Source organism: Pyrgilauda ruficollis, unplaced genomic scaffold (assembly GCF_017590135.1).
Source record: "Pyrgilauda ruficollis isolate IOZ18807 unplaced genomic scaffold, ASM1759013v1 scaffold26, whole genome shotgun sequence".
NCBI lineage: Eukaryota > Metazoa > Chordata > Aves > Passeriformes > Passeridae > Pyrgilauda > Pyrgilauda ruficollis.
Window position 1 is genome coordinate 2,435,070 of NW_024523933.1, and position 27,779 is coordinate 2,462,848.

A 27,779-nucleotide genomic window follows, 5' to 3' on the forward strand; every position below is an offset into this window, starting at 1 on the left:
TGGACCAGATGAACCACTGTGGTTCCTTCCAACCTGTTTCATTCTGTGATTCTGGAAATCCTGATATTCACTTTGCCTGAAGAATAACTTTCCCTTTGCTTTTCCTGCTGCTAGGCTTAGGGTTTAATTTCCTTCCTTGGAGGCAGGGGTCTGTCCATTTGCACTGCCAGGTGAAAAGGAGAAATCTGAGGGTAGTGAATGTTCCTGCTGGTCATTCACAAAAGGCCACACGGGCTCTGCCCAAGGAAAGGTGAAGGCCTTGTGGTTGTTATCTTGGTTATGCTTTATTACCATTCTCACAAGGAAGAGCACAAAGTATGGATTTAACTAAGAATGGGCTGTATCTCAGTGTTCTCATTTGTAGCCTGTGTTCAGCACTTTTTTCTTCCAACAACTGTCTCATCTTGTATCCTTACTCAATAGCTGTCGCTCCCTTTAAAGAAATGAGGGATGAAAGAGGTGGATTACCCATTATATGCTTTCAACTAGGCACTTGGGAATGTTGTATTTCCTATTTTTAAGGATAAGTCATAGGATAATTCCGCTTGGAAGATCACCTAGAGCAATACACTGCTCAAAAAAAGTCAAGATGGAATTCAGGCCAAGTGGCCTGGGGCTTTTTACCCATGGGGGTTTGAGACCCTCTGAGAATGGAATCCACACAGCCTCTCTGGGCATTATCCTGTCAGAGAAAATTTTCCCTACATATCTAGTCAGACCAATCTTTGTCCCAGTTTATAACAACTGTTCTGTGTTTTCCTGCCATAAATTTCAATAAAGAGCAGGCTTTTCCTTCTCAAGGACCTCCTGGTATGTACTGGGTGGTGGGGTGGCTACTGTTAAGTTCTCCTGCAACTTCTCTTCTCCAGGCTGAGCAAGTCCATACTCTTCAGCCTTTCCTCACGGGTAATTGCTCCAGCAAGAGCAGAGCACCAAAGCTGGACTCAGTATTGTCAGTGTGGCATAAGAGGTGCTGAGTGAATTGAATGGCCACTTGTCTCGATTTGTTGGTCATGTTAGTGTTCGTACAGCCCCCACCACTGCCAGGGTCCCCCCAGCCTTGCTCTCCAGCCCTGTACCATCACTGGAATTAGTCCTTTTCAGGAGCAGGACCCTGCATGTGGCCTTGTTGAGTGTCAGGTTCCTGCTCTCAAGAGCAGCCCTGCCCTCCATTGTACTGGCCACCCTCTCACTTTTGGCAAGGTTTGAAAACTTGATGAGGGTGTGTTTTCCTCCTTCTCCTGCTTATTGGTGAGCACATTAACGAGGGTAGGTCCCTGGATACATCCTCATGGGATCCACTTGTGAGCAACCTGCGGGCTGAGTAAGAGCCATTAACCACTTCCCACAGAGCCTGACAGCCCAGCCAGTTTTCCACCATCTGGTCGTTCTGCCCTGTGGACAATACCATCCCACTTTTGATACCAGGATACTGTGGGATATCATGTCAATGGTCTTGTTAAAGACAAGGTGGATTGTAGCCACCTCTCATCCGCCATCCACAGAGATTTGGTCAATTCATCGTTAAAGATAACCAGCTTGGTCAAGTGTGATTTAGGCTTGGCAAATGCAAACCAACTGTTCTAGTCACCTTTTTCTCTTTCCTGAGCCCAGAAAAAGCTTCCAGGAATACTTTTTCTCATCATGTTGTCTTCGTAACTAACTGTAGGATTTTCTTGAGATTATACCCAGCATGTATATTTTTTACTACTTACAGATGACTCTGTATTCTACATATGCTATTCCTTAAAAAAATCTACTTAGAAAACTACTTGATAAGCAACATTAATTTATAAGTGTTCTCAAAAACATAAGTAAGAGTTAAGCTTGTAACACAGTGAGACCCATTTACTACATATAAAAAAGGACAGTTCTCATTTTTTAAAGGAGTTTTCAACCTTTACACTAAAAATTACGTAAATAGAAAGCCTTAAGTCATTAATCTAGACATTGTTCTGCCAACTTCCCCAGTGCCATATAATCTTTATTGTTTCAGTCCTTCCCCTTTCACTTTCCCTTTGCAATAATTTTTTTTGAGACTGTGTTGATGTAGGAGTGTATGTCTGATCAAACACTTGCAGTCATGTAAGACAAAGTAAATTTGATCCAGATTCTTCAAGTTTGTTTTTTTTTCTATCATTGGGATAGTGTTCATCTATTGTAATAACAACAGATGGGTTGGAGATAACATATGGAAAATAAGTATTTGGTTGTTTTTGTTTTTACTGGGGACTAGTAAGAATGAAAAGCTATCTATTGTAATAACAACAGATGGGGATAGGTTGGAGATAGCATATGGAAAATTAGTATTTGGTTGTTTTTGTTTTTACTGGGGACTAGTAAGAATGAAAAGCCTTTTACCTTCAGGAAAACCTATAAAAAACATAAAAGCAGTACATATTTTATTTAATGAAAAGTAAATCCTTTACAGGAATATACAGAAATTAATTCCTATACTCTTGGAGGAGCTGGACAGGGAAAGAGAACTGGTAGCCTACAACCTTTGGCATCTGAATTTCTGGGCAGGCTCTGTAGGCTTCTCTGGATGTGAATCAGAGCAGAAGCCCACTATAATACCCTGGTCTGCACTCTTGAGAAGCCCTTTTGTCCAGAGACTGTGGAGGAAGAGCTGCTGGCAAAGTTACAGGTCAAAAAATGAGCAGTGTAAGTCGATCTGGCTATTTTAGGTCCAGATCTAGAGGCTGCTGCTATTCAGTCTGTATGGCTGGAGTATGGTCTGCATATACCTTTCTACTAATATTATAGGACGAACTGTGAAATCTTCAGCTCCCTTCCTTTCCTAAAACTGAGTCAATTGAGGTATACTGTTCACACCTCTGAGCCCAGTTTCATCCCTGACAAATTATTTTAATAAAATGAATACAACTTTTTTTTGGTTACTGGGGGCTTATTCTGTCACAACTCAAGACAGAAATTATGAGCTCTAATGATTCTGATGGACCCTGTATCATGAGCATAAGGCTTAAGCCAGATGTGGTTAACCTATATGGTACTAAATATCAGACATGTTTCTAAATGTTACATGATGTTGCTGAAATTAGTAACTTTAGTATTAGTACCTTTGATAGTATTCTTAATAGTACCTTCCATTAACAGACTTGAAAATCTGTGATTCTTTAACATCTTCCTGACCCCTAGACATGCATGTTTTTTTTTCCAGTTAAACTATTTTCCATATTTCTTCCTTCAGATGAAAACCCTACCTTTTCTTCCACAATACAGTTTAAAAGCAATTAGTACTGATAACAGCAAATGAAGTTTTTTAGTTCATATTTTAAGAATGATGCAGAAAGATATAGTATGGAGCCATGTTCTTCTAGCAGAGAAGCCAATGGAGCTTTTTAGTGAACTATGATGAATCATTATTTGATGCAGTACTAGGAAGCAGCATTTCTTAATTTCTTAACTTCCTCGTGTGTGAAGCCACCTGAATCCTTAGTGGATGAGCCAGTCTTACAGGAGCATTTTACTAATGAGTCAAAAGACACTCAGGATGAAGCATATGGTGTCTAAATTTTTCTGTCATACTTGTCCACATTTGTTTCTAATAATGTAATAGGGCATTGTTCTTGGTATATTTTAAGTAAGATGTGTGGATTTCACTACTTTGGAAAATCCTTCCACTGTGTAATTCAAACTTGTTTTATTAACATGAGGGTTTATTGTGCAATCCTTAACTACATTTTTACTTGGCTTTTCTATTTTCTATTCTGCTAAGGGAATAATTCTTAATGGAAGAACCATTCATATGTAATCTGTAAAATCTTGCTTGGAGAGTCTGAGTTTCTCAGCTCATCCATTTTCTGAATTAAATAGAGAAAAATTTATGCACTGGTCTTCTATGTACTCTGTCCATAGTCTAGTGAGATTGCCTGCCAATGTGTAGCAGATGAAAAAAGTATAAAGTGCAGCTTGTCTTGCAAAATATCAGTAGATTCAAAGTCCAACTTGCCATAAAGTTTGCCCTTAATAGATAAAATAAGTAGAATCCAGAGAAGTCTAGTGGGACAATACCCAGCAATATCTTGAGTCTTATTACCAATCCATTCAGAGCTAATAAACTATATTAGCAAAGCAATAAAGCAGCATGGTCTTGTCAGCAGAGCTCAGAAAATGTAAATGAGAATACGAGAAAGCCAGCTTCTACTGGACTTAACAAAGTGCAAGCTGTTTAATTCGTTGGGGGTTTTTTGACAAATAAGAGGATTACCCAAACATTGGCTGAATTTCAGCTAATAATTGGATATAGACATTGTGGAGCTGCCTCACTCTCACTATCACAGATTATAAAGGTGAGCTAGTGAAGGGAAGACTGAACACAGAGGCTGTTTATTAAATGGGGTGACCATAATCTGAAACTTACAAGTCCGGAAGAATGATTTCTTTTTTTGTTCCCATAAGTTCTAAATTGAAAAGCTGCTTTGATACTGAGTTTACTGAGCTTATGTTACAGTGTAGTGAATTTTTCTAAGGCTTTCTAAATATGCACCATTAAGCATTTCTTTGAATGATTCCCCAGTCCACTCTCTTCCAATCACAACTGTGATAAAAAGAAAAAATATGAATGGAGACATAGTAAAATTTTTCTTCTGTTTTCTGCAGGCAGCCCTGCAGCACTTTGTCAGCTGCATGTAGATGATGAGATCATTGCTGTCAACGGCACAAAGGTTTCACATATGGACTACAGTCAGTGGGAAGAAGCCATCAGCAGAGCACTAGAAACTGGAAACCTGGTCATGGATGTCAGACGATATGGAAAGAATGGTGAGTTGTTTTGTCGGGCAGATACTGTATGCTCTGTAAGGCAAATAAGCTTTGTCTCTGCTGTACCTGACAGCTGAGAGTCCTTATTACCCTTACAGCAGTAATACGTATCTAAGCTAAGTAGTTTGCCAACGTGTCTGCTGCATTTTAACACAACTTGGCTTTTTTAACTGCTTGAGCATTAGAAATGTCTTGACAAGCAAATCTGCAAAACATTGAACTACTGACCTCACTCTTGTGCTCTGGCCTGTTTCTTAGAGGATGGACAGGTTAAAAAAGTGTGCAACCAGCACAAAAAGGAATCCAACATTTTCTTCCTGCTATACCACAAGAATTCAGAGGGTCTGATATCTAGAAGGTCTGATCACTAATTTTTAATTTTTAATTCTCAATCACCAGATCCCTTTCTTCAGGGAAGGAGGATCTGTTGTTCCTTTCTTCAGGGAGCATCTGAAGTGAGGTATAAGCTTGTGGGTGATGCAGCACCTGTGTGTTATGATTCTGGCCATTGACCCAAATATCGTGGTGCTGTAATCTCTCCAGAATGGTACTACCCATTCTGAGTAGGGGGGGTTTCCATCCTGGCTTGACAGCCTTGTAGCATGTCTTGACTTGCCATGGTTTTAATCAGGAAACCCTTTCAAAGTTCTAGAAGAATTTTTGCAGAGTTAGAAGTGTGACCAGTGACTTTTTTCACAGTATAAATACAAAACATTCTTTTAGTGGGAAGCTAGGTAAATAAGTTACCAGGAAACTGGGATAAAAACAGTGGGGTTAGGAAGAGACAAGAAACAAATCACTCTACAGGATCTAATACAACTGAAGAGTGAGATTAGTGGCAAAAATCTAATTGAATAAAATTTTCAGTAGGAGGGGTAGGGAGGGGAGATAGGATGGAGTATGTGAGAAAAGCATCATTTGTCTTTGCCTCATCAATTTGCCAGTTTAGTTTAGGCTGCCTTTTCTTCTCCCTCTCTGTGCTTCCTGATGAGCATGGACATGAAAATGACTCTTCCCTGGATAGTGTATGAGTCTCATTGTACCTGGAGTGAGTAAAGTCAGAAGAATTTTCTCAATCCTTACTAACACTAATGAAATAGTTTCCAATGAATGCTAACTCCTCTCTAACGTTCAGCTGCTGTAGCACATATCAGCAAAACATCTTTTGTTTTGGCAAACTTTTACCTGGCTTATGACTAACATTTGCATTTTTGGGGAAGGCGGTCTGCTATAAATGCCCTTTTTCCTGTCTTCACAAATTCCACCTGATTTGTGTGTCTCCCTCTTCTGTTTTTGTTTATTTTAATGTTTTCACTAGCTCTTGTTCTGTTCTTTGACGTTACTGTCTATATTAATTTCTTGATCCTCCACATACCAAAAAGATTGGGGCAAAGACCTGCCTTCCCTGCCACGTGTAAGGCACAAAATCCTCAATCTCACCAGTATGGCTACCAACATTATAGGTACATCTGAAAATAAATGGATTGATGCAACTTCGGGAGAAAAAGTTTCAAATGCTTCCACCATATCCACAAAAAGAGATTTCTCCAGCAGCCTTCAAAGTTCTGTGAGTATGTTTTTGAAGGTTTATGGGAGATGGGTGGAGGAAGAAAAAATGTAGTATCTTGATAGTGGGAGGATGGAGAAAAAAACTTGTAAATCTTCTGTTCTTTAAGTAATACAAGTATAGGACCCTGCATCTGAAATATGGAGATGTAGCTATGTATGTATTAAGGTAAATAAGATGTTTTAAAGACTTCCTACTGTCTATTCATGAGAGAACACTGGTGAATGATAAATATTAAAACAGATGCAGACTGTCTTTTGACTAAAACCATATATAATGTTTATTCTTCAGAGAAGACTTTGACCTGAATTTTTAGCCTAAATGGAAGCTGCAGCCCCAAAGAACAAGTGCATATGTGCTTTCAAATTACTTGCAAATAAAACCTTCCTGCCAAGGAGCTGAAATAGGAAGATTTTGACTTCTGGAATTTTCTTGCAAGATGTGTTTTATTTCTGCAGCAGTTCACAGCTAGTTATTGATTCCCTCAAATGCATGCAGTAGCTTTATTATAAGTTATACTGAGGAAGTTTTAGATTGTTTTGTATCTTTCTATAAAATATTATGAAGTGTTTTGTGACATATAGTTCCTGATAGGGAAGATGCGTAGTTGGATAAACTTCCACAAATCTAATGAGCCTAAGACATTTATTTATTTATTTATTTATTTATTCGTTTATTTATTTATATATTTCAGGATACAGAAACAAAATTGATAAATGGAATGCAAGGAGATCTTGGCTCTAATGAACAAAGAGGTAAACCACTGTTGCTTTTCATCTGCTAATTGTGTGGTTTGCAACAAGCACAGACACTAAGCCAGTAATGACTGGAAGCATTACACAGCGGGTGAAGTGAGACCTTAACAAACCAAAATCCAGACAGATATCACAGAGATCTTGTTGCATCCAAACTAGATCTAGCTTGCTTCCACAGTTTGTTACGCAGTTTGAGAACTGACAACAAGGCTGAGACAAAGCTGCCTGTCTCTGCATTAGTGGTTGTAAATTTAATGTGTGGTAGGGGAGAAAGAGAAGAAGGCACGCTATTTATTGTAATTGCTACTGCATTGTATGGTGACTGAGTTAGTATGAGTATTGACTTATTTCACTACCCAGGAAGAGTGTAGAGTACTCAGTGTTTTTGCTGGTTTTTTCCTGCCTCTTTCAGTTGTAAGGTTTTGGGGTTAGTGGCTGTTTTCATTATTATTATTTTTATTTTTATTCCTGGGGAACAATATTGATGATTCTGATATGAATAATAATTGCATATGAGGCTATGAGCAGTTACAGCCCTACTTGACAGCAGTGAGAGAAACCAGGTACGTATACTTCCTAATGGAATAATAATCCTGAATTAGGAGCTTTATATTTCATTTTAGCTTGAATGCCAATTAATAGAAAAATTCCTCCAAGATATCACTTGCCCTCTGGAGATGTTTTCTGGTGACCTTGAATGGTCATTAGGCTCCTCATTTCAATTCAGAATCCCAGTCAAGGATGGTTAAATCAGACAGGGAGAATCTGAGTCTGAGTTTGACACTTCTGCTGTTTTTATAATGGGACATTGTTACTGACAAAATGAAATCCTAATTAGTATATGATGTAACCTCCTAAGGTTTTCCTTTGTGTTTCAGGGGCTTGTTGTTTTTCAGAAGTGATGTTGCAGTGTATGGGAGGTCTAACAGAAGTTTCTTATCCAGTCGTTATAGTCATTAAAAAAAAGGCACCTCATTGACTTGTTTGTATTCTTTGTATTTTTCAAATAGCATCTGAACCTATTTCTTTGAAAAACTTAAAAAGGCGGTCACAATTTTTTGAACAAGGTAAACCAAAGAGCTAACATTTCATGTACTTCCATGAAATTGTTCCTGCTGTACACTCTCCCTAACAAGTCTGGTGCTGGGTGCTCTACCTCTTCAGTGTTGTTTCTGCAGTTACAATGAAGCAACATAATTAATTTCCCTTCTTTCCCCAGGGTCATCAGGTTATTCTTACAATTCATGGGTCTACCTTTGTGGTAATGGGTCTTTGCGTGTTCTCTTATATCTATAGCTGTTTAAATCTTTTCTGTGTCGTTCATACTTCTTTTTTTTTCCCCACTGGGTAGAAGGGTGGCACTCTCTGTTCAGGTTTGCTACTACCTACAAAACAAGAATAATGGTGAATACTCCAGCAGGGGTTTAGAGAAGATCTCAGAGCTGTTGATGAAGTATTTAACTCTGGATTTGAGTTTGAGTTGCAGCTCTGTGCTTTTGCATAAATTGGTATAAAAAGGCATCTGCTGGCTTTCCACTATGTGGTGATGTCATGAGATCCCAAGAAGACCAATATAATTTTTGAATTTAATACGCTAGCATTTTTTAAAAAGACAATGAATGAGGCACTCAATTTTGGTTTTGTAGGTTGCTTTTCAGCATTTTGCATGTCACAGCTCACATACTTCCACTAATGTTGTATGTCTTATGCTGTCTTTGGGCTACATATGCCTTTCTGTTTTGCGGTAGCCTGAAAGAGTGAAATTCTGGCCTGCTGGAAGCTCAGTTGGGTTTTGCCAGTGATTTGTGTGGGGCCAGAATTTTGCTTTTAGTGGTGATGATTTCTGTTTTTTGCCAGAAGCGATATGTGAAGTGCCACAGTAGATATCTGCGTTTGTGGTTCTGTTTGCTTTTTAAATACTTCTGCTGTATCTGCAATATTGTATCTACAATATGGTGGTATTTTGTTGGTGGTTGTTTGTTGATGTTGGCGTTTTATTGTTGTTGTTGTCTGGTTTTTATTTTATGGCTGGCAGAAATTAGTTTTTTCTTTTAATTATTTTTAGAACAATATTTGAGGTATTTCACTTGTGCTTGAGGGGGAGGACAAGGTTGTATTTCTAGAGTGCATGTTCAGTACAGCTTGTTAATTTTAAACTTTTGACACTTCAGCTTTGCAATTACATGAAGATTCCTGTGGAGTTCAGCATAAGCTTACAGGGGTGAGAGAAGAGGGGAGCAAAAAATGTCTATGCTTCCCTTTAATATCTCCTGGTACAACTGCAATAGATTAAGCTGATTGTCTGATTTTCACTGTGGCTCTTGTGATCTGACAGTGACAACAAAATTGTGTATATATAGAACAGATGATTAGAGTCTTTTGTATCCTAAATATGAACTTTTTTCCACTTCATGTGACTATACTTCAGAATAATGTTGCAATTTTTTTCTTTAATGATATTTTTTAAAACTGAGATTTGGACAGCTAAGTAACAAGTACACTGTCAACAAACAAAAATAATTACAGTACTTAAGAAATTGTTACGTTTAAATTTGTGTTTCTCCCCATTTTCTCAGCTTTTAATAAATTAGCATAATACACATCTCTCTCTAATAATCATCTTGTCACAGGATGACAAGGCCAAGTGTGATAGCCTCAAATAGCAAAAGGTTTGTGGTGAATGGTGACAAGTTCATTGAATTCAAGTGTGCTTTTGGAAGTAGGAAAGAAGGAAAGTTGGAGAGCAGAAATACATGGTTTTCTGGTGGAGAAATTGCCGGTGGATTCAGTTGCTCTTAATTCATGCCAAGGGCAGTAGATTAATAGCTTCTCTACCCTTGTGCAGTGTTCTGGGTATTGGTCATGCTAAACAGTTTGGTTTCACAATAGTAATAATAAGAGAGGGATAGTAAAGAACCTTTGTGTTCTACAGTGGAAGGTGTACTGCTAATTCAAGCAATTGCTGATGGCACTTGTGAGCATGCTTTGAAACAATTGTGCACATTAGTTGAAAGCACCTAATAAATTCTGCCCCCGAGAAAGTTCAGCAGGGCAAATGCAAGCATGTCTTACTAAGGAAGAAAAAATTAGTCTGAAGCTCACAGACTTTCCACAGTTACACAAGTCTTGAAGTAGTTATGTATGAGTCTAATGATTTCTCTCTTTGCCTTCCAAATCTCCCAGGAGGCCCAGAGCCTGCAATGCCTGATGTAAGTACTACTTGTGAACTACTAGTTGGTTGTATAATCCTAGCCTTTTCAAGAAGCTCTCTGCTTTCTATTGCTTTTTATACTGCTTTACAATTTTGATCAAATCTGAGAGTACTGGCTAAGATTTGCTTTGTCAAGGCATGGTTGCTTTCTGTCCATTTGAAGAAAAGGCTAATTTGTGTCCTTGTCACTATAAAGCTCTAGTGTTGGTAATGGTTCCTATTTCTCACTCTAAAAAAATGTTTTAAAATGTAGGGTGTTGATTACATGGTAAGAGGATAATACAATTTAATTTCTGTGCTATATTAGCTTCCAGTCCCATCCATCAGCGCTCCTAGCCGTCGGGTTTGGGATCAAGAGGAAGAGCGAAAACGACAGGAAAAATGGCAAAAAGAGCAGGACCGTTTGTTGCAGGTATAATTCATCTTCATAATCATGGGCTGTCAATCTCCTGTGTGTAGCAACAAGGAAAGAAAAGTAGCACGTGACTTCTGCAGTTCTTCTTACTGATGGCCTGGGGAGACACTCAGGTGCATTTTGTGGCCTTCACAGTCACACACATTAGGAGTTATTCAGAAAAAAGAGGATAATGCTTTAGTGAGCATCGTAAAATCAAACACACAATGTGTATTCACTACAGCCAGAAGTGCTCAATCTTCCAGGGCTGGTATGTTCTTAATGACAACAGAATTTAAGGTTAAGTGAAGAACTAAGGTGTCTTCCATTTTGAATATTAATTGTATTTTTTCCCCTTAAGGAAATTGCCTCTAGCCTGAGTTTTACCTTCAATTAGTGACACTGCCTTATATTCATATATGTAGAGGAGGCAGCCAGTACCTGCCTGCTAGAATCCTGTCATTTAGCAATCAGCTAATCAGTTGGAATAATCTGGCTCCCAGGACCTCTGAGTCAGGAAGCTGAATCTGCTAATGCCAAACCACCTTGATAACCTCTAGCTAGAGCTGGAGGGGGTGTTGCAGAGGGAAGGGGCATTGTTTGTAGTCTTAGGATAGCACAAAAAACCCGAGCGTACATTTCTGCAAAGAGCTCAGCTCAATGAAGTGTAAGCACATTCAACCACGTTCAGAGATGCATCTCTGCAAATTGAATTAAAATTTGTTGTCTGAAGTCTGTTGGCTAGGAGAGATGTCAGTGAATATAATTTATTCTGCACAAGCCCTCTTTGGCTGTATTCAGCAGAAAACTGTGATCTCAAAATGCAAGCATAGAATCTCTCTTGATTTTTGAATGTTTCATCTTTTGTTGTTCTTATAGCTTGCAAACTCTGCAGGGCAGCAGCTGTACCTTCCTAAACTTACCTGTGGTCTCTATTATGGTTTGGATATTCCATTTGATACCTGAAGAGATGGCTTTAAAGAGTGTAAACCTTGGCTTCCCTTTCTTGAGAGCTGACTCAGCCGTCTGCTATCACTTTTTTTTGTTTCTCCTTTTTTAGTCCTGAAGTGATAAATTTGACCAGAGTAATAATGATCTTTCTGTTCCCCATGATCCTAGTAATGAATTTTCAAATAACAAAAAAAAAGGAAGCAAAGTCTTTGCTTATTTCCAGCATCTTAGAAGGAATACTTTTGACATCCTTAAATATTTTGCTTTTCCCAAGATAAAAGTGGTGACTGACAAAACCACCAAAACATTTACCATGTGCTTTAAGCAATGCTTTATATTGATTTCATACCAAATCTGGTCAAAAGACAAATTTCAAGGTCAAGAAATTGGGTTTTGTTTAAGGTAACATTTCAAAAGAATGAAACATCTTGCTCACTATTTCACTTAGTGATCTCTTTATATTTACCATATTAATGTTCCTAATTCCAAGTTAAATACAACCACTGTGTTTTTCCAGAAATACCTTAGATAGCTGAGGTTTTTTTGTTCAAATGGTAACTAAACTGGAGTACAGGGACTATGAGGTTGGCTTTTGTGAGACTTAGCATGTAATAAGCCTGGAGTCTCAAAAATCAATTACAGAACTCCTTTGGATGGTATTTGAGCCAGGATTTCACTTGTGGCAGACTTAATGTTCTAGTGGAGCTCAGGGATCTTTTTTGTCCGGTCTGTTTGGTCTGTTAAAAAAACACGTTAAATTCCAGTGTACATTTTAATGAAAGTAAAAAATCCCATGTTTCTTATTTGCATGTTTAACTTCAATCTAACCTAACAGGAGAAATACCAACGAGAACAAGAGAAACTGAGGGAAGAATGGCTACGAGCTAAGCAAGAAGCAGAAAAAGAGAGCTCCAAGTATTTTGATGAGGTAGGCTGTGAATAAAACTTTGCGGACTAGTTTCATGAGGGCTTTTTTCCCTTATACTTAGATGCATGCAAGCAGGCAAAATATTAGGGTTTTCATGTAATTTATCTTCTCATTTTGAAAAATAAATTGTTGTCTATGACTTGGTAGAAAGAGATTGCAAAAATGGAATGGAAAGAGTAGGTGGGATGTATTGAGATATGTTGAATTTGTGTCTTTTATTTATGAGCTGGTTAGGTAACTAACAGGAAAAATATGTTGGCAAAAAGTCACAGCATGTGTTAATTATTGTGATCATAAATGGAGACTTTTGCGGTTTTTTTACCACCTGATGCTACTTGTTGGAGTTCTGCTTCAATACTTTATCAGGAAGCATGTTCATAAATGTCTGGCTTGTTACTGGCAGACAGTTCATCTGATAAATTTACATACCAAATCAACTTTAGATTTCCAGTTATATATTTTAAAACACTGAATGTGTGTAGTTTCTGTAGATGCTGACTTCTGTGGCTGTTGTTTATGGGAAGATGAACACATTTTTTCCTGAGTGTGGGAACTGTCTGAGGGATCTCTTCTTTACTGCTGAGTGCTGCTTCAGGCATCCAAACTAGATCAGTTGTGTTTACACAGTCATGAATGAGTAGACCATAATTTAAGGCTTAGAACTTCAATAAGAAAGCTTTTTGAGCTGTTGGAGGACTTTGTTGTACAAGAATCTAAACCATTTCATATATTTTCTGTCATTAGTGGTTTTGATGGACTCATAAACATTATTTTATTCCTTCAACTAAAACATCTTTTGACCACTGAAAGGCCTTTTCTCATTTTTGAGAAAAGAATCATAGAGTGATAGGTCTGAGGCTTGACTTTGAAATGGTAGAAGAATGGAAGAGAGTGGGAGATTCCTCCACATGAGGATTCATGTGAAATTCATCAGTCTGATATAGATTGCAGTGTATATCTTTGTGTATACACTCTTAAGTAGGTCTCAGGTTTCTAAGGCAAAACAGTAGGGAGAAATGCTGGGCATCATGGAAGGGTTTGTTTTCCATGGGTATTTAAGTGGGGAAGGGATGGCTTGACATGTAAGTGATACTTTGGAAAGCAGAATGTTTCACATAGTTGTGGACAGGCTGCCTGTCGTGCTTGCTAAGGCTGGTGTGTGGATTGAAGCTCTTGAATTAGGAAAATGTGAAACCAAACTGAGCCCTGCATCTTGCACTGGAAGTGCTGGGGATGATTTTTATACATGCTTACCTTATAGAATAAATTACCTTTTCGGAGCGAGCAATCTGTTTAAAAAACTGATCCCGTCCTTAAAAACATGATTTTTTTATTTCCTTTGCCTCAGGAGCAGACCGTTCTAACCCTAAATACAACATCCGTCACTTCCCAGGCTCCACCTGTGTCCAGCTGGAGAGCAAGCCCTGAAGCAAATGCTCTCGAGGAGCCAGAACGAGATGGAGAAAACGAGCTGGCAGCAAGCTCACTGCACGAGGAAGAAGGAAGGAGGAGGCTTCAGGAGGAACAGAGTATCCAGGAAGAAGCAGCCAGGCATTTTGAACAAGAGCAGGAACTCCAAGAGCTGGAGCTCGAGAGACAACGTAAAGAGAGGGAGCAGCAGCACGCTGAGGAGCAGAGGCGGCAGGCAGAGATGGAGGAGCAGAGGCAGCAGGCAGAAAAGCAGAGGGAGGTGTCAGTGGAGGTGCCTCAGTACCAAAGGTGTGCACTTGTGCTAGGATGTACTTTCCCTTCCTTCTGCAAATTCAAATCCATTTCTAATGGGGCTGTGTCTGTCCTGAGTGTATAAGGATGTTCATGTGAGATTCATGCTGCAATCAGTAGGTGCAAAATACTGTACCATAGTCTTTCTCTCCAAAGACAGAAGGATCAGGCATAACACAAAGGCCTTCCCCAAGAATCAAGTGCTATATTTCCCTACTTCAGCTATTTTTTTTTAATGGGATGTGTAAGTACAGTAATTACAGCCAAATGAAAAAAGATCTGAAGGACTTAATGAGAAAATTTTGTAAGAATTATGCACAAGCCAATGACTCAACTTGAGAGCCAGTGACTCAACATACAGGGCTTCCAGAAAAAATACCAAGTTAACACTTCTTCAATTTGTTCAACTAACAAATGTGTCGCTGATTTTTACAGATTTATTTCTAATTTTAATTCAGCAGTGTAACAATAACACTTAATTGCAATTTAACTACTGGGTTAGTTTGTCAGTGAGGGATATCATGGTATATGAGTGAACAGTTACTTGCTTACATATCATAGCCTGCTAGAAATATGCACTACAGATATATTTGTTCCTCTCATTACCTTCTTCAGCAGCTTGATTTAAAAAACAATCAAACAAATCCCCACCTATTACTTCTCAAGTTTGTGTTCTTGCCCAGAAGTTTTCAGACTACTGTTACAGTAGATTAATCTGTCTGAGACCAATTAAACCAGTAACCTTTCATTATTTTGTCTCCATTTACCTAACTGCCTTGGGTATGACTTGTGGCTTCTCTTGAGGTTTTTCTCTTTTTCTTATGTAAGTAACAAGAGATGAATGAAGAGAGCACATGGTATCAAGTTAAGTCTTAGGAGAAAGTAGTATGATTTTTAAAAACTGCATATATTTGCAGAGGAGGTTGTAAGACCCAGAGTTACTTTAGTTAAATCTAAATGATTGCTTCTTGATATGCCTGCTGAGCAAAGCAGAGACACAATGCTACAATGGCTGAACAGGTTCTTCCTGGCAGCAGAGCTAGGATAATTTTGCGATTTTAGCTTGTCCCAGTTGCAAGATGATAGACCTTTGTGTGGTAACTTGTTGAGCTGATGTAATATCTGCATATCTAAATCCCTGGTACATTCTTTAGTCCACAGGGATTTCATCGCTTTTGAGGTTGCTGCCAAAGGATGTGCTTTGCTAAACACGGGTGGTTTTGTTTAATAGTAAAGGAGCAAGTTCAGTGAAACTGGGCTTTAAAATATCTGGTGTTAAATATTTGCTATAAGATGATATCCAAAGATAAGACTTAAAATCTGAAACATTATATAAACTCCTGCAAAGGCATGATACTTGCTGCAGAGTACACTGAGGGAGGGGACAGTCAGCTAAAGAGAACTGTGGAACTTTGTGAGTTTATAAACTGCACCTGTACACTCTTCTGCAATAAAAATATAATTTTTAGAGAACTGCTGTGCTTTGACAAAATTTTCCTCCTGGCTTTGAAATGGATGAGATAATCACTGTTGTATACTGATGCTTGTAGTTTTTGCAGCACCTTCATCTTTGGAATTCTTTTAACACATCTGAACTTTCTCAGTTTTTTCTGGGGATGCTTACTCTTTGCTCAGTTTTTAGAATTTTTTAAATACGTATTTTATCTTAATTTTGCTTCTAGACATTACGAGCGCTATGAAGTATCTAAAACAATAGAGGAACGAGCTGGCCACCCTGTCATTGATAGGTAATAAGAAATTGAATCAATACATAGTTGAAACATCGTTAGCAATAACCATTATGGCATGCTCATGTCTGGTTTCCTTGTCACTTCACAAAAATGTAATTTCAGGCAGTTTTTCTGACAACTCTTCTTTTTCTGCCTTCTTTTATCAGTTGTATTTCTGACTGTTAAATTAAGACTCCTTAGAACTTTACTTGTTTTTTGGGGGGGGGGTGTTAATTTAAACTGGGGTTTTTTTCCCCTTAACAATCTATTTTGAATATTTCCCTTAGGAGCTATTTATGTCTATCTGTGTCTGTTTCTGTATGCGAACATAATGTTTCTTTTTTTTTCCAACAGGCATTATGAGCGTTATGAAGTTTCTAAAACCATTGAGGAGCAGCCTGGCCAGTCATTTGCTCACAGGTATGTCCAATATTGAATCTCAACACCGACTGTAGCATCACTATTTCTTTGTCAATAAACTTCTAAAAATCACAGCAGCTAAATGGATACATTGGATTGCTGCTGTGTTTTGCAGTTTTTATGGCATGTTTTCATATTTAAAAAACAAGAGGCCAAACTTTTGTCAAATTATACACTGTTTTGTAAGCAACAGTTAGTCAGTGGGATTCCACGGGGAGAAACAAAACTGTGAGGAGGTAAATATGTGGGTGGTACTAAACTTACCTGACTGGAAAACAATTTCAGATTTCTTGTGGTTGTGTCATAACGTGCTCTGCAAACTAAGGTGCAGTCATCCCAATTCGGGTTGTGCAACATGAGAGAGTAAACAAGAAGGGAAGTGAGAGGCAGCAGCAGGATATTTATCAAGGGGATAGTGCATGCTACTCCTGTAATTTACACAAGTTAATTTTAAGGTACAATCTCTTGCTTTACAAATTAAGCCTTTGTTTTGCATTGCATCTCACAGTAGTTCTGAAAAGATGACTTCTGCTGTGTATTTGATCACTTCTCGTAGTTGAAGTGAGCATACTTCTCTTATATAAAGAGGAACTCCAAAAATTGCAAGGTACATTTAATGGATCTGCTACTAATGGAAGATCTAGATCTAACTTCAGAAGGAGCATGCACTAAATAGTTACATCTTGGATATATGTGTGAGGAGGACACTGCTTCTTTCTTCACTACAGGTAGCTGTGAGAGTGTTGCATCTTCTTAAACAGATAATAAAACAGGTCCACACCGTAGGACAGACAGTAAGAACTTAAGGAAGCAAGATGTGATGTAGTTTATGCTTCATTTATCTCCACATAAAGGACAAGATTCTTCCAAAATGTGGCTGTGCAGCCAATGCTGTATGTGCAAAAACATTAATGTAGCAGCTTTGAGTTAGGACCAAAGGATTTCTTTTAAAATCCTTTCTTTGTGAGTTATTTTAAACTAAAAAATTGGCCGTACTACTTGAGACTAAAACTTGAGCAGAGGTGTTGCTGAAGCTTCTGCTCTGTACTGTCAGAAAACCAACTTTTTGGATTTGTCTTCCTGTATATGGCCTTTGTTGAATGCCATTTCTTGGCTAAAAGTCATTAAAAAATTATGCTTCTAGGTATAATCAGTGAACAGTAAATTTTTCCAAAAACAATCTGCATGCAGGGTTTTGAGAAGGTGTTTTGCTTACAGTGTAGCAACAGTGCTGAAGTATGATTTCAGTTTGTCATTAAGCCAAATAAATTGTAAATCTGCTCTGAAAGTTCTCGCTTCTTTGTCTGACTGTAGTCTCCACAAAACTTCCACAGGGAAGGATTTAGTTTTTTACATGTTTTTTTGAAACAAGTACCATGATCAGTTCCTTATACCTGAAGCACTGACAACTTTCAGTACAAAATTTTAACTTTTAATTGGTGATTATCTATTGAGATCTAATATTGACATTTTTTCTCCTTAGTATCCTCTTGGTCTTTAGTTACTTTTTGCCTCTTGTTTTAATTATAGCATAAATGGTTAATGAGAGGAATGGTGAAAAAAAGAGGACTGGTTTTATCATCTGCAATGATAAGAGCTTTGTCTGTAATGAGGTCTTGTAATTAAGACTGATGTTTTTATATCCGTAGGAATAAGTCAAAGTCAACAACAGAACTGAATGAATTTAACACAATCAGAAATGGTAAGTAATGTATAATTTCCATTATATTTAACTATTTTTGGCAGGTGGAGAAGGAGGAAAGTAGGAGGAAAAAAAGTGTGCATCTAGTCATCCTAAGAAAATTAATTTTTAAAGTGCTTTTTGATAGCTGCATTGAGAGTTCATACTATGCCCCAATTTAAAGAACTTTCAACAGCAAGAGGAAGATCATACAGTCAACGTAAAAGCTGAGAACAAATATGATTAACTACCCTATTGAAGACAGAGATTACAAATGGCTCTTAGATGCCTAAATTTTAACGTGAGATTTTTACATGAGATAAAATCAATCATGCAGTTATATCATTGAAGATATGTGTAGTTTTGATGCATTAACTCTGTCAACAACAACGAAAAAAAAGAAGCTGCACATACCAAGATGATGAATGTATTTAATGAAACTTTTTGTCTTCTTAATTTCAGTTAGTGTAGTAATAACAGAGCAAGAAGTCAGCTCTTGATATGTCAAATGGCTTGTGTCCTGGACTCCAGTTCAGTTATATGACTTTGTTTATATTAGAAGAATTCTGTGCAAAGCAAACAAACCAATTTTATAAATATGTTGCAGTCAAAAATGCCTGCAAGCTACTTTTGTGTCTAAAACACAGTTAAAAAAAGTAACCACAAGTAATCAAAGAAAAGTAGATGTATTAGGGGATATATTGCAGATTAAAAATGTTGCTTTCATACATTAAAACACTGTCATTGAAACTAAAGAGAAAGTAAACTTCCACAGTATTTTACAATGATAATCAATAACAATAAATCCAAGAGCAAATCTACAGTCAGAGCAGCATTTAAAAGGATTGAAATTTCAATTAAATGACTTACTGCTGAGTAATTTTCCTAATTATTTTTACTATAAAGAATACGTACTGGATCTAGGAAATAAAAGATTGTTGCCTTGTGATATGTCAACACCTATTGGAGAAAGACTGCTTCTTTGTTTCCCCTTCCAAATTTGCAAAGGCCATCTATACCATAAATTTCATTTCAACTCAGTAGTTAACACATTATCCAAATAACTGAAAGATTTCCCTCTCCCCTTTGTATCTATATAAAGCAATATAAAGCAGTGTTTTTAGTGCCGGAAGGAAGGAAGGAAGGAAGGAAGGAAGGAAGGAAGGAAAAGAAATTCTTGTAAACAGAGACAACTTGCAGAAGAAAAGAGTATGAACTCTTAAAGAGAAAGAATGTTTCCCATTAATTAATGATGTATTTTGCACGTGGTTCAGTTTGTATTGGAGGAAGAGTCCAAATTATATTATACTCTTTTAAAAAGAGGGGTGTGTACACACAAATGTCTATGCATATACACTTAGGAAGTGAAGGAGAATGTATTTAAATTAAGCATTATGTGAAAGGCTACATTAATGGAAATGCAAACCAAAAATTTTCAGTACAAACTTACTTGTATTGGTAAGTTTTACTCAGCTGTAAAAGGGAATTGGAATAACTTGTGAATGGAGTGATGAACAACAGCTCTTGGAATTATAGCCAGAGTGCTGACAGGACGATAGCTGCTTCTGTGCCCTGAGGTGTCTGGCTGATGTTTGCATGTGTTGCCTGCACAGGTACCCAGAGCAAGTATTCTGAGAGGTCCTGGAACATGGGTGAGTCACAGAAGAAGTCTCAGAAGGAGCAAAACCTGTCTGCAGCAGAGTTGGAGAGACAGCAAATCCTTCAGGAAATGAGAAAGAAAACATCTCTACACACGGACAGCAGCTGGATCAGGCAGCGCAGTGCCAGTATACATAAGGAGCCTGTTAGTCTGTACAGCAGTAGTATGAGGAGGTAGGAATCTCAATAAATATTAACTGTGTCTCTCATCATACATTTTTCTTTGGTTATTCTGAACTTTAGCCTGTATTAAAGAGCATAGAAACAAATTGAGTCTGTGAAATGCCATAAGGTGGACAGCATAGCAGCACAGATAGAAGAAGGTAGCTGTATTACAGCTGGGATTGAATGGGTTTTTTTGCAAGTAAGGAATGTGGATGTGACCTGTAAATAACTCAGTTGCTTGTTTCTTGGTTGGTATAGCAGCAATGGAAATCAGTAATGTGCCTTGTCATCAGCAGATGCGTTTCAGAATATCAGCATGGCAGCCTGTTTTGGAAATGCATTACTGTGGCGAAGTATACCTTTTTTGTCACAGAAATATGTCATAAAGTTTGGATAGTTTATTTTTGCTTTATTTAATGTATGAATGTTGGATTTGTCATTTAGGAAACAGCTGAGTTATCAGTCAGGAGAGTGTTTGGTTATTGGGCCAACACCTTGTACCTGGGTGATGCTATCCAGTCTGGGTGGATTGTTATTTTTGATCTGGTATCCCTTGGAGAAAACATAAACAAAGCTGATATCTGAGGTCTGTTTCTGCACTGTGGATTTTGATACAGTTCAAACTGATAAGGCTGCAGTGAAGTGTTTTGCTTTTGCCTCGCCTGTTTTTTACCATGAGAACTATGCCTGGACACAAAGGATAATTTGTCACTCATACATTTTAAATCTGTGCATGAAGAATATTGCTCAGGGTGATCAAACAAACATATTAATCCCAGAAAATATTAAAAATGCAAGATTAATGGCTTTCTCTTTAAAAAGTCGGGATATAGCTCTGTTGCTCCATCTGTACTGTCGTTTACATTTGAGGTGCTTGTATCTCTGTTACAGAGGGGAGTCTTTGGACAATCTTGATTCTTCAGGAATTAGGTCATGGAGGCACCACTCATGGCTGAACCAGTCTGCATCCTCTTCATCTCTATCTTCTAGTCAAGATTTTAGTCGCCCAGTGTCCACTTCAAACCGAGCCTACATGTGCACTCCTTCCTCCAGCAAAGCACCTCCTGTGGCCACCTCTGCAAGAGCCCCCTCCACGACACAGACAGCTCCCAGGGCTCAGTCTCCCCTCTCTGCTTCCCAGTCAGGGTCCCAGACACGCAGCAGGTGAGTGGGTGCCCATTTTCTAGGAAGATAAAAATGTTGGACAGCACTAAAGGGCAGACTTTTTGTATGTGCTGGAATTACAGCAGTATTCTTGCCCATAGCATTGATTAACAAGTACCTGGAGTTTTCTAGCTGGAGGGGACAGTGGAAGTACAGGCTGGTATTACCTTCCTGCTCCAGTCACTCAGAAAATTCCCCAGGTTTGTCATCACTGCTTGACATTGGTTAAAAAAACAAAGGAACTTGAATAATCAATCTGCAGTCTCCAAGCTGTGTGTTGGTTACCAAAATGATTAGCAAAAGCCTGTTCCAGATGGCATTTCTGACATTTATTTTCCCTTGGTTTGTTTTAACAAAAGATTCCTGAAACCCACGCTTTATGACCCTCATCTTGGTCTCTCCTCCTCTCTTCCTGGCATGTGGTCAATATCATCTTGAGGAGCACTCAGGAATGCTCATAACCCATGACCCTGGAGAATTACAGAGTAGGATGTTGATTTTAATCTAGGAGGAGAAAGCAAGAATTGCAACATATTTTGAAACAAAAATGGAATTCAACTGTGGTAGGGTAGATAACTCTGCTGTTTTATGTACTTAAAACATTTTAAAAATACCTTGGGATAGTACTCCAGAGAATCATCCCACACAGAATTACATGTGTTATAAATAACAACAGTGAATGCTACTTCACTAGCTCTTACACTCTCAGGCATTTAGTGATAAATTGACCTCATTATTATTATTTTTTTTTTAAGCTAGACTTTTACGTCCTTTTTGATGTAAGAAAATTACCTTCTTAACCATATTTGCTTATTCTCAGTTCCATTTGCTAACACCTTGGTAGATCTGTGGAAACTGACCTCCATATGGTTTACATTCAAAGAGTTAACATAATGTTTTATGTCCAGGACTAGCCTTCTTTTATCTAACAAGGTGCAGATGGTGGAACTTGGAAGGGGTGCTTGCTAAAACTTAGCCTTCTGGATAGTTCCCCACAACTAAGAAGGCAGGAGCACAAAACCTTTGTTCTTACACTCCAAACATAACAGTACACTTTTTATTTGTAGAAGGTATTTTATACAATGAAATATGTGCCAAGAATGTCACAGAATTTCTTAACTTGTTCCTATGTAAATTTGATGTATAACACTTCAGCTTTCCCTGGCTTTCAGATCTACTCTAAATAATATTAATTTTCAGTTTACTTTCCCCAAGCAGCCTAATAATCCAGTTTTTGCCCATGTGTTTTTTATTTTTAATCTCAAAAAGTATTTGATAAATCTTCTTTGTCTTTTAAACATTTTCAAGCTGGTTTTAAGGTTTTTCATTCTATATTTAGGTCAGTCAGTGGGAAGAAAATCTGTTCATACTGTAATAACATTCTGGGCAAAGGAGCAGCCATGATCATTGAGTCTCTTGGTCTTTGTTATCATTTACATTGCTTTAAGGTGAGAGCTGGGAGTCACATCGTGAAGGAACAGGAACTAATCAGGAGCACGCATGGCTACTCAGTGTTATGCTCACAGGGGTTCTTACTAATCACCTGCTTTGCCTTCTACTCTTGACAGCGTGGTGCATGCATATTTCCATGAGGCAGTCCCATTTGCAGGCATTTAGTACTCGACTCTAGAAGTGTTTCTTAAGTTCCAGAGTTAACATGTAGGACTTTGAAAAGCAAGATGAGCACGTGGACTGTGAGATCAAAGATTTCCTTCTTTGAATAGGTGGCAAAATATTGGAAAATGCTGAACCATTTCTCACAGAGAAAGAAGCTCCTCTTAAAAAGAATTAAAAATCTCTGCCTGGACCCTAGCAATTAAATAATTTAAGATGACTCATCCTTTCTAAGTTAACCTTAGAAGACAGTGTTCATGTGGTATTTTCCAAGTAAAGGCCTGTTGGAAGAGTTCAAAGTGGCAGGATAAAACCCAGAAAAAAACCAAAAGGTGTCTTTAATGCTACTCAGACCTAATCACCTACTAAGTGTGCTAGCTCATGCCCAGCACTGAGACCTGGACCTACCTACATGATTTCCCCTCAGCTTGGGGCACTTACAGAGCTGAAAGAATAAATATTTGCCTGCAAAAGACAGCAAAGCAGTCCCATTCCCCTGCCCTCAGTCTAGATGTGGAATTAGACTATGACTTGGAGGTGCTGTTGGACCCTGCTTCTTCCCTGACTCCAAGAAAAAGATTTCTGTGCCTAGTTCAGAACATTTGTCTTCTGTGCCCAGCTCAAGTGCATCGCCTGCAGTATTACTAGGGATTGACTGCAAGCTCTTCCTGGTTCTGCCTCCCTGAGCAGGAGAGACAGGACTAATCCATAGTGATCAGTCGCCATTCCCTTTTCTGCAGGTCATGTATTCTGTGTGAGACAATCCCCCTGTAGCTCATAACCTACATAAGAAAATGCCAAGTTTCTGTTTTTCAAATTTCTGAAAATTAATGAGCTGTTGAACAGACTGCCATCCAAAAGATTCATTACTTGGTTAAGCAGGGAAACTATCTATCCTTCATAAATTCAGTAAGGGGAGTATTATGTTTTGGATTACATTCCTTCCAGACGTGGTCCATATTCACAGCAAGTACATGTTTAGCTACCATAGCTAAATAGTTTAGCGTTAGCATGGCATTGGTCAAGCCCCTTATGAGTTTATGCAAGAAAAATTAAATCAGCCCCATCTCTCCAAATCAGAACTTGTTTCGATGATGCAAACCCAGGAAATTGGGAGTGCCTAAGTATTTTCTGCTTTGACTGCCAAGGGACTGAGGACACCAGCAGCATGTAGTGCCACATGGAAATCTGCAAGTAGCACACCCAGGTGTTCTGTGCCAAAATTCCTGTTGCCGTCTAAAGAACAAAATTTATTTTTGTGCCAAACCAGTCTTAGTTTTCAGAGAAACCAAAGTTCAAGTTAGATTAAATGAACTAATCTCTAAAAACCGTCCGCTTTATGTTTGCTTACTTGGTGTATCTCTGCTATTCATTGTCCAGTCGTCGCCTTAAAATACTTCCTCAGGGTTGGTTGCATTTTGATTTACTAATCGTTGTACATTTGCTTCTAGTGATTGTGGGGTTATGGTTCAGGCTTTGCTGAGCTTAATCTGAGCTGCTTTTGAACAGCATTTTTGTTTCTTAGTATTTTGGAAGGAGTTGCTAACTATTCATGTGTGATACAGTGTGTTGCCTGTGGACGCGACCTTGGTGGATCCCGCTCTGGAGCTGAAGTCAGGATCCGAAACAACAAACTCTTCTGCAACGACTGCTATATCAGATTTAAAAGTAAGGCAATGCAACTGCAGTGTGCATGACTGTAGTTCTTCTCTGTGCTGTACAACCTCAAGTGTTTGCACAGCTGAGCCACTTGATAGCTTTCAAGTTTAGCTTTAAATTAGCAAATAGGTTCAGCAAGGTTTGATTGCCAGTTTCTGTCTTTTGTAGGGTAGTCATTCCTAACTTCTAACTCACTGCTAGCTGATTTTACCAACTTGTTATTATGCAGTTTCAAGCAGATAGCACGGTATAGTCATCTTCCTTCCTTTATAGATCTGAGAAAGTGGTGTCAAGGAGCTGTCAGGTGCTAAATGGGCTTTTCTTGATAATAGAGAAGCCTTTTTGAAAAAGGCTTTTACATTTTCTTAAAAAGTAAGCTGAAATATGTATTTAATTCAGTCATAATGCATACCTGGAAAGCAATTAGTTTATCTTGTGCAGGTGGCACAAATGCTGGTTTCTTTTTGTGATGCTATTATTATTGGAATTATAGGTCTGTAATTGGTTATTCATTTAGGTACAAGTTCAGGAGGAATTGATTTACTTACAGATCTTAATTAAAAGGTGCAGTATAATTTTTTTCCTTCTTATGGTTTGCAGAATTCTGATTTACTGGAGCATGATGTTAAGGCTTTGCATAGTGGTATTTAGGTCTTTTTTTTCTGCTGTCATAGATGATGGTAGACAACTTCCTAATTTTGATAAGTGTCAGGAGTTTTATACAGCTCTTTTTTTTATGTACCAAATGTGGACTTCTATAGGATGATAAAAATCAGGGAAGGAAAATAATTTCTGAATTACTTCCTGGGAAAAATGTCTGTGTTTCTTTATGAGCCCAGCACATTTTTCTCATGGTGGATCGGAAGGCAGTGAAGGGAACAGGATAGTCATGCTACAGTGTTTGAGCAGGAACTGGGCAGCTGCTGGCTGTGAAACCTAGCTCAGGAAAAGAGACGCTCTGCATCTGATGCTGTTGCTGTTTGCAGGCTCTTTTTGACTTCCATGAAGAGAAGTCACAGAAATGATGATGTGGTACTTGAGCTAAAACCAGAAAGCGAAACACCTCGTGAGGGTAATAGCTCAATCACTCCCTTCCATCTGGAGGTGATCCAGGGCACTGGATCATACCGTGTCTAATTTAAAGTTTGGAGAATGTATCTTCTTGTTGATGACAAGACTACACTAAATGACTGTGTTCCTGTTTGAAGCACCCACATGTGTGAGAGATTCACACTGGAGCTTTCTCACGTTATTTTTTTCTCTGTCTTTTCTTTTGGGGGAAAATATTGCTGGGTGAGTTGGATAAGTAATTTTATTATGGATGAATTGCTATTTAGTCTCTCTTTGACGTTACAGCCCATAAAGTCACAGCAGTGCCTTTCAGAAGCAGAGCTGATCTGTGAGGAAACATTTCTATTCCCTTCCCTTCAGACTGCATCTACTTGGGCCAGTGGGCACCTCAAAACATAATTCTATGAGATACAAGTAAAATCAGGAGTTGTAAGAACTTGTAGGTACAGAACACAGCATTCAAATTAGTGATTAATAATTGAAATCAGCTATTTGAATAATACAAAACCCAGCTATGCAATTACTGCAGTGAAAATGCATTGGGAGCACAGCGCTGGCCTGTGATGTGAGATCCTGTGTTTTGCAGTTGACATTTGACATCAACCTGGCTAATTATTTGTTGGTTTGGAATGTGAGCATGTTGGCTAAAGGGTTTGATAAACCATAGGGTTATTAATATTCACTTTGCAATTTTATGTAATTTTATGTGATATTTTTGCACATTTTTGTGTTAATTCTGTGGTTTAAACTTGGAACATTCTAGTGAAACACCACTGTATTGGCAGATACCTACAAAGGTATAAAAAAGTTCTTTATAGTGTTACAGTAATTTAGAAAATTTTAATTTCATTATTGAAGGGCAAATTTAGAGAAACTATCACTTTGTGCTAATACTAAAAATAAATTCAATAAATTAAAAATAATTCTTAAGAATTTGGTAAGGTGCATGTTCTGTGGAATATGACTTGGCCTGAAATACTTGCAGTGCTATAATTGGATTAAACTCAAATTTGTATTGTTCATTACATTTGGATTGCTTGATTCAGAATGTATACATTAGTGTGTTACCATTTTCAATAAGTATTTGAAACTTTAAAATGCTTTTTGACTATTAAGTGACTATTTTAAACTTTAAAATGTTAATTGTTGTCACAAAAGCTCTTCAGTAACTAGACTTTACTTACTTTTTCTTTTGTCTCTCCCTAATAGCTGGACAACCAACCTCCATGTGAAGCAAATGAAGATATGAAACCACTGTTGCAAATACAAGAAGAGGTGATTGCTGCTGATGTAGATCTATAAATATATATATTGTGTGTATGAGTGGTTTTTTTCTAAGAGTAACTCTTGCTTGTCTAGTCCTCATAGCAATACCTTGTATTCTTCATGTAACTATTTTTATTTATAAGAAAGTAATTGCAGTAAGGAAATAGCTGGGAAAAATGCTTTCACATTTTCAGCTTCAAGTACTGAGAGCACAAGAGAGAATAAGTATATTTTCAGTAATAACTTCAAAATATTTTTGAGGCTTATAATCAACTAGTTGACTTTCCAATGGTATATGAAGAGGGTATTTTGTTTCTAAGCTCTTGAAATGAGCATTAGAGAAATAGCTAATATAAATATATATTTGCAATTGCTGTCTTTATTTTTGACATATACTGAAAGTGAATTCTCTAGGTTAATATGAAGCTGCATTTAAATGCACACAAATGTGTTTGCTTTCCATATGCCGGTTTCTAAAATTATGTGCTTTTTTGAAACCTAAATACAAAGAATAATCTCGGAATTTGCTCAGTGGTGTTGGCATAATATTCTGTGGAATCCATTTAAGAGAGAGAGTTTTCTTTTCCTGTTTGGAAATGTAACTATCACTCTTTCCTCTGCAATCTGAGTGGAGAATGGTTGTTGAATTACCATATATTTGTAAATAAAAAAATCGGATGTTGCATTTATTAGAAGTTTTTGTCCTTTCTGTTCAGCTAAACATGTCTAAGGTTGTGTGTGGAAATATAAAATTGTTTGATTTTCATCTTGGGAAAAATATTTGTTCTGACAGGATTAAGTTGCATATAAATATATGCAAGAAAAATAGTTCTTCCTTTTCTCTCTTCCTTTGTAGTCAATGTCAAAGTCTGTGTACAGCTTTTTCATCAAGCTCCTCATGCTCTTTCCCTTGAGTATTCAGTACCACTGGTGAGACTATATGCCCATCCCTGAAAAACAAATTGAAAGAGATGGATGTTCCTCAAAATTTCTCTGCTATTGCTGGAAATGAAATGCCAAAAATATTTTTGGGTTAG

At 37.9% G+C, this 27,779-nt stretch overlaps 1 protein-coding gene across 11 annotated transcripts in view; it reads left to right on the forward strand.

Annotated features, from left to right (window-relative positions):
- LMO7 (LIM domain 7) overlaps window positions 1-27,431 on the forward strand; it is a 97,041-nt gene extending 69,610 nt beyond the window's left edge. For 5 of the 11 annotated variants that reach the window (XM_041471211.1, XM_041471215.1, XM_041471221.1 and 2 more), the window contains 16 exons: window positions 4,624-4,785; window positions 6,168-6,352; window positions 7,047-7,107; window positions 8,118-8,174; window positions 10,291-10,316; window positions 10,626-10,730; window positions 12,499-12,591; window positions 13,940-14,310; window positions 15,996-16,061; window positions 16,398-16,463; window positions 18,113-18,165; window positions 19,758-19,977; window positions 20,860-21,132; window positions 22,472-22,580; window positions 24,312-24,414; window positions 26,686-27,431. In XM_041471211.1, the coding sequence (XP_041327145.1) occupies window positions 4,624-4,785; window positions 6,168-6,352; window positions 7,047-7,107; window positions 8,118-8,174; window positions 10,291-10,316; window positions 10,626-10,730; window positions 12,499-12,591; window positions 13,940-14,310; window positions 15,996-16,061; window positions 16,398-16,463; window positions 18,113-18,165; window positions 19,758-19,977; window positions 20,860-21,132; window positions 22,472-22,580; window positions 24,312-24,414; window positions 26,686-26,708 (1,973 nt within the window). In that variant the 3' untranslated portion in view covers window positions 26,709-27,431. Of the gene's footprint in view, window positions 1-4,623; window positions 4,786-6,167; window positions 6,353-7,046; window positions 7,108-8,117; window positions 8,175-8,326; window positions 8,369-10,290; window positions 10,317-10,625; window positions 10,731-12,498; window positions 12,592-13,939; window positions 14,311-15,995; window positions 16,062-16,397; window positions 16,464-18,112; window positions 18,166-19,757; window positions 19,978-20,859; window positions 21,133-22,471; window positions 22,581-24,311; window positions 24,415-24,922; window positions 24,970-26,685 lie in introns of all 11 variants that reach the window. The other 6 variants (XM_041471214.1, XM_041471216.1, XM_041471217.1 and 3 more) reach the window with 3 other exon arrangements.
- Window positions 27,432-27,779: the final 348 nt, after the last annotated feature.